At 42.7% G+C, this 9,056-nt stretch overlaps 1 protein-coding gene across 1 annotated transcript; it reads left to right on the top strand.

Moving 5' to 3' along the window:
- The first annotated feature begins 215 nt into the window (after positions 1-215).
- Positions 216-7,629, top strand: LOC105039733 (glutamate receptor 2.8-like). Its single transcript, XM_010915997.4, has 5 exons — positions 216-569; positions 665-2,010; positions 4,975-5,287; positions 6,140-6,546; positions 6,685-7,629. The coding sequence occupies exons 1-5, from the start codon at positions 269-271 to the stop codon at positions 7,243-7,245; spliced, it is 2,928 nt and encodes a 975-aa protein (XP_010914299.3). The 5' UTR covers positions 216-268; the 3' UTR covers positions 7,246-7,629.
- The last annotated feature ends 1,427 nt before the right edge of the window (positions 7,630-9,056 follow it).

Genomic DNA, 9,056 nt, shown 5'->3' with positions numbered 1-9,056 from the left:
CGGTAAGTTAATAGATATCATTGACTCTGAAGATCCACGCCGAGCCACAAATAAAAGGGGAAAACAAAGACCATGACCGGCTGCCAGGATGATAATATCAGATTCTCTTTCACAACTACTGAGATTCCTCCAGCCGAGCGCCGGTCTCCTGACCTCCTTGTTTTAAGGGTAAAAATAAGACACCTGTCCCCTCCACGCCCCCAATATACTCCTACTCCCCGTCCCCCCTCCCACCGATTTCTGCATCCCATCACACAGCCCCATCCGTATGAGAGACTCCACTCTCCGTCGTCTCCTCTTTACCCTCTTGCTTCTCTTCTCGTCCGTCTTCTCCACCCCACCACCGCCACCTCTTCTCCATGCTCCAACACCGCCGCTGCCAGCAGCAGGACCCGCGGCTTTTAAAGTCGGCCTGGTCCTTGACAAGAACTCTTTGGTTGGGTTGATGTCTCGCATATCCATCAACATGGCCCTCTCCGACTTCTACGCCGCTCACCCCAACTCCACCACCAGCGTCCTCCTCCTCCCCCGCTACTCCGCTGGCGACGTCATCTCCACCGCCGCCGCCGGTACTTCCCCATCCCTCCCTCCACTTACCACCCACTCACCCACCCTCTCTTGCTTTTTTCGTCGGTTGATTGACGGGCTACTGCTACTGGTGCAGCTCTGGACCTGATGATCAACCACGAGGTGCACGCCGTCCTCGGTCCCCAGAGGTCCGTGGAGGCGTCCTTCGTGGCGGAGCTCGCGACCAAGGCCCGAGTCCCCGTGGTCTCCTCCTCCGCCACCAGCCCCTTGTTCGTGCCGTCGCAAACGCCCTACTTCATCCGCGCCGCCCCAATCGACACCGCGCAGGTTGGTGCCCTCGCCGCCCTCGTGCAGGCCTTCGGGTGGCGCCGCGTCGTCCCCGTATACGAGGAGTCCGACTACGGCACCCCCGTCGTCCTGTTTCTCATCGACGCCCTCCATGCCGTCGGCGTCCAAGTCCCCTACCGCTGCGCCCTTCCCACCTACGCCTCCGACGATCGCATCTCCGTTGAGCTCTACAAGCTCAAGACCGAGCAGACCCGCGTCTTCGTCGTGCACATGACCTCCACCTTCGCCCGTCGTCTCTTCGCGCGCGCCGAGAACGCAGGCATGATGGCCGAGGGCTACGTCTGGATTGCCACCGAGGGCTTCACCTGCCTTCTCCCCTCGTTCGAACCGGCGGTCGTGCTGGACACCATGCAGGGGGTCCTGGGCGTGAGGCCCTTCGTTCGGCCATCCGAAGCGCTGCGCGATTTCCAGCGCCGGTGGAGGCGGGAGTTCTGGAAGGAGAACCCCAATTACACCGGCACCGACGCCGCCGAGGTCAACAATTTCGGGGTCTGGGCCTACGACGCGGCCTGGGCCGTCGCGATGGCTGCCGAGAGCGTCGGTCCGGTCGGCCCGGAATTCGTCGCACCGGGAAACGGTCCGACCGATTTATCCAAGCTGGGGGTCTCTCGGACCGGCCCGAAGCTGCTGGAGGCGATCTCGCAAACCGAATTCGATGGGCTTGGCGGGAAATTTCGGCTGGTAAAAGGGGCGCTGAACGTGTCGGCGTATGAAATAGTGAACGTGATCGGGGAGAAGGCGACGAGGATCGGGTTCTGGACGGCGAGGTACGGGCTGACGCGAGGATTGAATTGGAGCAGCGAGAGCCCGTACTCGGCGACGAGGGATGGGCTGGGACCGGTGATATGGCCCGGGGAATCGACGTCGGTGCCGAAAGGGTGGGAGACACCCACGAGCGGGCGGAAGCTACGGATCTTGGTACCGGGGCCAGTGGAACCGGGATTTCATTCGTTCTTGAACGTGGAGAAGGATCCGGTGAGCAACGAGACGAAGGCGAGCGGGTACGTGATCGATGTGTTCGAGGCGGCGGTAAGGCAACTCCCCTACGCGTTGCCGTTCGAGTACGTGCCCGAGAACGCCAAGGGGAAGAGAGCCGGGGATTACAACGCTCTCGTCCAAGAAGTCTCTAATCAGGTTGGTTATTTTGCTCAGTTAATTATTACTTGTCTTCTAGGACTAGTATTGTTTTGACAGCACGTGCGGTAACATCTATAGTTAAAATATTTCAATAAAAAAAAAATCTATAGTCAAAATATAAAACATTATGTGCTCCCCATTATCTCTTTTCTGGATTTCTAGTTAGGTTACGTTTTGCTCTGCTAATGACCCGTTTAAGAATAAATATCCAGAAAACCGCTGATTAGTTCAATTAGTACAGTAGGAAACTATGATATTATGTTGTTCAAGAAACAACTCCTGTTACACTGCTTTTGATTCTTTTCATGGGAGAAGTATATCCTACATGTTCAACACTGAAGGAAAGTGAGGTGGGGAAAAGTTATATCCTAAACCGCATGCACGTTATGGCTGTTTATCATGCCAATCATCTCGTCTCCTTCTTGTAAGAATCTTATTTATCAGGCACTAATCTCAGTGATTGGCTCAGAGAAAGAAGATGAGGTGATTGGCATGGTTCACGACCATGGTGCACACCGTATAATTATAGTTCTCCTTCTTATGAGTTTAGACGACATGTAGAATTAATCATTCACCAAGCTCTTTCAGTGCTAAAGTTTGGTGTGACATAAAAAGGATTTGATTGCATTTGCGGAAAGCTCTTAAAATATCTCAACTTGTTCAGGTCGGTGAGGACCAACCGTCAAGCTAACAAGTATATATGACTTGGCCCAGCAACTCGATCACCTTGACCAGTCCTACATCTTAGATTGAACAGTACTAAACAGTCGGATGGTTGACCAAATAAATTGGCAAGTCTGACTTAGCATATCAAATTGACTTGATCAGACCTCTGGCCGCCAGTGTTGATATTTAGGCGTAATCACCTTGCTTGACTTTTAGGCAAACATGCGGAAAGATATCCGCACAATCTCTAGTACCTTACACGCGAGGATTTCCAATCGGACTCAGACTTCTGATTTTTAACTTCTCTCAGATTAGAAATCATGTATAGGACTTCTTCCAAATATTTTCATAGCATAAGTGTCAGTGTACAAAAAGAACCCTTCCCCAGTGTACAAGCTATATATTTCCTCTCCTATTAGTTTGTCTAAGTTCTTATCCATACCACTCCTGCTCATCAAGGTTGTAATGCTTCAGAGATTCTTAACCTCATGATTACTGATCATTGACCATGTACTTGAAGATACTAAACTAAGATGGGAAAAATAGTACATAAAATTTGCATGGTTGGTTTGTTGTAGAGACGTTTCGTGTTTCTCTCTAAGATGAGGTTTTCTTCATGGATATATTGACAAGAATATTCTAAAAATAATCTATATAGATTTTGATAGTTTACCTTTTTTATGAATATGTAAAGCCATGAAGTGCATCGCTATCACAAACCCATCATTATCTGTTTTTCTGAGAATATGTCATAAATTTTCATCGATGCTACTTGATAAACCAATAAATGCATACCTTTTAAAAAGAGGGGACAAAATTGAAGTCTGACCTGCAAATCACTCTTGACTAGAAAAGGTCAGCCACACATGGTTTTTGAACATCACGATCTTATTTTTTGAGAAAATGGTCAACACGCTCTCCCCCTATAAAATCCTTAGAAGAAATGGTTGATTCGAGGTCAACTCAAAATAATGGAAAAATATGTATATTAAGAATGCTTTTCTTAGGATGGATGACACTGGCTCCTAAATTTTTAATGTTTAAATTATTAAGATATGCTCGTAAAGTCCTAGCTCTGCTTTCAAATCCAATGGAGCTAAAGCCACAGGCGGGCTTACACTAAAATAAGCTCTCAATAAGTGGCAACTGACCAGCAGGTGACAGCTTTGTCGTCCTTTTTTTCTCAATTTTTTTTATAGTTCACATGGTCCTCCTTTAACCTTAGAGTAACTTGAGTGACCACATGTTGTCTCCCTCAAGCTACTCAGGAATCAGTATTTAAAGACAAACTCACTAGAAAACAGGAGCACAATGTGATATATAAAAAAGCGACGCTGTCTGATACCCTTATCCTCGATCACATGGTACCGTAATCTCACGGCCTAATGTCTATGAGCATGGGCATAGGCTACTTGTAGTACAGTCCAACAAGCTTTTTCCAAGTATCGGTTGCTGGCTGAAGAGGGGATAAGGTCCCTTGAAAAAGCTTAAATTTGCCTGCTCTTCTTTTATTTTAAACGTTAACCAAGAGAATTTTTTTTTCTAAGGATATAAGTTAGGATTTTCCAAATTGTTTGCTTGGTATTTCATTTCACCTTTCCCCTCTAATTAGTTATTGATTTTATTTTATTTTATTTTTTGGTGAGAAGTTTTTACTGACTCTAAGGTGATCTTGCCTTCCACCACTCTCCTAATGTAAGTCCATGACATAGCGTGTTCGCAGTGGAGATTCTTTCTTTTTCCTTTTTAATGTCATTTTAGAAGTTTATTGCAGTGAGGTGTGGTTGGTCTGGTGTGTTATCACCAGATCCTCGGCTATATTGGTATAACGAATTACTTCATCATTCCAGCTATTGACTTGTCTATTATAAAATATATTAGATCATGGAGAAGATAAATGGTATCACAAATCAATTTATCCCAAAAAAGAAGTACCAAGCACTGACCCGATTGATGCTAAATATGCATAAAAGGCAAGCTAGCATCATGTCATGGTTGCACTCAACTAGATAGAAACGAACATGCAACCAACCAATTGAATATTTTACCCAAAAAAAAAAAAAACAATCAAATGAATAGGACCACCAGCTATTTATATTCCAGCCCCAACGATTTGTGAGAGTCAATATGATCATAGAACTAGTAAGTAGTCACATCAAACTCTTAAAATAATAATCTCTTTTGGTGGAAGCTCTTCTTCCTTCAAAAAATATGACCATAGCACTAATTAATAATCATATATGATTTATGGCCATTTAATACAAATGGTGGTGGCATGGTCATTGGTTTTCGCAGAGGTATGATGCCGTGGTGGGGGACGTGACGATCACGGCCGATCGATCCAATTATGTGGACTTCACCCAACCTTACACAGTCTCTGGCGTCACCATGGTGGTCCCTATCAAGGATGATCGCAGCAACAGCGCGTGGATTTTCCTCAAACCATTGACGGCGGAGCTGTGGTTGGTGAGCGCTGCCTTCTTTGTGTTCACCGGTATCGTTGTATGGGCTTTGGAGCACAGGATCAACGAGGAGTTCAGAGGCCCATGGAACCACCAGATCGGAACCGTCTTCTACTTCTCCTTCTCGACTCTCGTCTTTGCTCACAGTTCGTACTCTTCTTCCTCCTCATCTGAAATGACTGCCGATGATTTTATATAGAAGTGTTGGGTTTGAACCAGGCCCATTCTTTCACTACCCAAGCACGGTTGGGCTCATCAATCCATGGGCCACGTTAATCCACTTCACTTGATTCCCACCTAGGGAATCTCTTCTCCTAATAGCATTATTTTCAACATCTGGAAGTTTTTTAACTGGTAGTTACCATTAACTTGCGGCACTCATATAATATTATATATATATTCCGCTTTTCGAAGTTATGATTCTCTTTTATTAAAAAATTACAATCCATTATTTATTATTTTATTAATTTCTGAATTGTCTTGATCTTGCCTAATTGTACACATATCTAACACCTAGCTAGATGGTCCGTTGATTGTCCATATATCACATGTAGTGTCAGTTTTGTCACGTGTCTCCAAGGAGACATTTGTGACCTGTAGTATTTGAGGAACTAACAGCGTACCCGTGTTTTATGTCTCTCATTAACCATGGTAGACAATTTTAAAACCAATAAAAGAAAAACTTTTGGTTCTAACATATCTATTTTTTTTATATAGAGGAAATATATTCCATTAATAAGTCTCTTGTTAATTAGAACATAATAATTTCATCTAAACTTCCTATATATATATATGTCTACCTTGATTATTTTTATGTTCTAGTTTTGATTACCAAAAGAAGTGTTTTAGGGTTTGTGCATTACATGAATTATTCTAATGATGTCTCACAGCTTCCCTATTGCATACGCTTCCGTGCACATACTAGCAAGTGACGACCATGTTGCAATTTCAGTAGCATTAACATGTTATGCTTTGGATGTTTTTGCATGGGAGTGCAGGGGAGAACGTGGTGAGCAATTTTTCAAGGGCTGTGGTGATCATATGGGTCTTTGTGGTGCTCATATTGCAGTCGAGCTACACTGCTAGCCTGACCTCAATGCTCACCGTGCAACGGTTTAAGCCAATCGTGACGGACTACAAAGAGCTCATAGACAGGGGCGAGTATGTGGGCTACCTTAAAGACTCCTTCGTGAAAGATGTACTGTTGAAGTGGGGATTTCATGAGTCGAAACTGAGGCCTTACAAATCCCCCCAACAATATGCGGACGCACTGGCAAAAGGAAGCAAAAATGGAGGTGTAACGGCAATAGTTGATGAGATCCCATACCTCCAAGTCTTCCTCAAAGACCACTGCGATAATTACACCATGGCTGGCCAAACCTACAAGACTGGTGGATTTGGCTTTGTGGGTTTTCCTCTATCTCTCTCTCTCTCCCCCTCTCCCCCCCTCCACCCCCCCCCCCCCCCCCAACCCCATACTTGTAATGTCTTACTATGAAGATATCCTTCTTATTTTATTTGCTCTCTGATATTGCTCGCGCAGGTCTTCCCAAAAGGCTCACCATTAGTCCCAGACCTCTCGAGGGCGATCCTTAACGTTACCGAGAGTGATGAGATGATGGAGATCGAAAGGCTGTGGTTCGGGGATCAGTCCGACTGCCCAAAAGAAGGCAGCACCCTTTCTTCTAACAGTCTTGATTTTAGAAGCTTCTGGGGCCTCTTCCTCATCACTGGACTTGCTTCAACTGTACTCTGCCTCTATTATTTGGTCACCTTCTGCTACACGAACAGACGCGCCTTGAAGACCATTGCCTTGCAGAACTCTCTTAAATGCAGGCTTCACTCCATTGCCAGGCTCTTCGATGAGAAAGACCTCTCATCACATACATTTAAGAAGGCTGCGCTAGAGGATGGATCGACAAGGGTCAACGGACATCCCGGCGCCTCTCCTTATCCCAACTATCCACAAAGCCCAAGGAGTATCTCTAACCATACCTACGAGGAAGGAGTTAGTACTCCAGTGGAGCTTGAGACTGTGAGCCCAACTGCTGTCAGCCAGAGTCCAGAGACGCCGCCGCGTGAGTGTACTGAGGCCAGTGGGTGATGGTGCCTTCGTTCGCGTGCTCAAACCGGGCGAAAGCTTAAGATTCTTGCATGGCAAACAGACTCGTGGCTGCTGGACTTTGAGAGTGAAAACCGTGCCCTGCCATCTACGTAGATCTTGGCATTATTTCTGAAGTAGATAAGGAGTCTCATAGCTGAAAGAGGCAAATAGACACTTCAGCTAATATGTTAAGTTCGTGTCCTACCTAACTTACAGATGCTAATGTGGATATATAGTATCTCTTCCTTTCATGCCAGTACGAAGAGGACTGTTGTAATATTTTGAAGTACTGGAAGAATGACCCTTGCATGGATATCAGACATATGTATATTCTCCAGCAAATATTCCTGTTCCATTATTAAATATTTTATTTGCTGACTCTCCCATGAATGTATTTATCCTCGTATGATTTAATTTATCACGCCCTGAACTCAACACTTAGGTTGGCTACATACACGATATAACCACATAAATTCTAAAGCGAGATCCGAAAAATCATATAAGATCTTAAAATCTATTACAACATCAATATTCATAAATAATAATAATATAATTACATAACAAATAATAGAACTTGTACAATTACAAAAATTTAGTTATCTGATCAATATCAATGATATTCTATCTATTCAATCTTTTCAATTGTGACACGAATTATAGTCAAGTACATGCACCCTGTAATTCTAGAAAAGAAAAAGGAGAGGGTTGAAAGTTTTGCAGCTTAGTAAGAATCTTTGCACTTCCACACCAAAGCAATAATATGTAAATTGAAAATAATAGTATATAATAATATATGAGTGAAAAATATAATTCGTAAAAACTCACACACAAAATTTTGAGTAATTCAAATTAATATCCACATAATCATATATCAAATATCTATCTTATCAAAAGATACATGTTACAATATGCCAACAAGTAAAATCTTTTATTTAATATTGGTTTCATGTATCCTAGCATATGTTTCTCTTATAATAATTTCAGATTTAATAATCTTTTATTTTTTAACTTTTGACTAATCCAGATCGTGTCTCAATCCATGTCTGATCAAATTTTTATGCGTAAGCCTGTGGTGGCTATCTCATGCATAAGCTCTTGGAGGCTATTCTATGCATAAACTCTAGAGGCTATTCCATGTATAAGTCATGGAGTCTATCCCAGGTATAAGCTCCTAAGGCTATCCCACGTATAAGCTCATAGAGGCTATTCATATGATAAGATTAATCCGAACCATTTCTTATCCATTCCATTATTATATATTGATTTATCAAATCAATTCTAATTTAACAGCATGTTCAAGATAAATATATCATGGTTATATAAATGTATCATCAATCATTGAACACATATATAATCAAGACATAATATACTCATGCTGAAAAATCATATTAAAATGATATTATCTCATACAAAGTCAAATCCATTAATACAAATCCAACGGTACAAATTTAATGATTAAAAAATATATATAATGATGATTGTGTACATACATTCTTATCTCTATTGATAATAATTTAGTCATAATGTTTAGTAGTCTATATCTAGCATGTCCGATCAGTCAATGTATATTTAACTCATCTTTATCAAACATTAGCATAAAAAATAAATTATTATTATATTTTTATTTCAAAGATCTGATATTCAAATTACTCTTAATCTCAAATTTTTTGATCCTACCTAATATATGATGAAGTAATAAATATGATTTAGAAATTTATTATAATTTAGAAAATAGAGCATCAATCCTCTTACTCCACATCTTCTCATCCAGTTTATTGTACCCAACATAGCCAATACCAATAATCAGAAGA

The sequence above is a fragment of the Elaeis guineensis genome, chromosome 1 (assembly GCF_000442705.2).
Source record: "Elaeis guineensis isolate ETL-2024a chromosome 1, EG11, whole genome shotgun sequence".
Lineage (NCBI taxonomy): Eukaryota > Viridiplantae > Streptophyta > Magnoliopsida > Arecales > Arecaceae > Elaeis > Elaeis guineensis.
The sequence above is the reverse complement of the archived record's forward strand: the minus strand, read 5'-3'. Positions and strand labels throughout refer to the sequence as shown.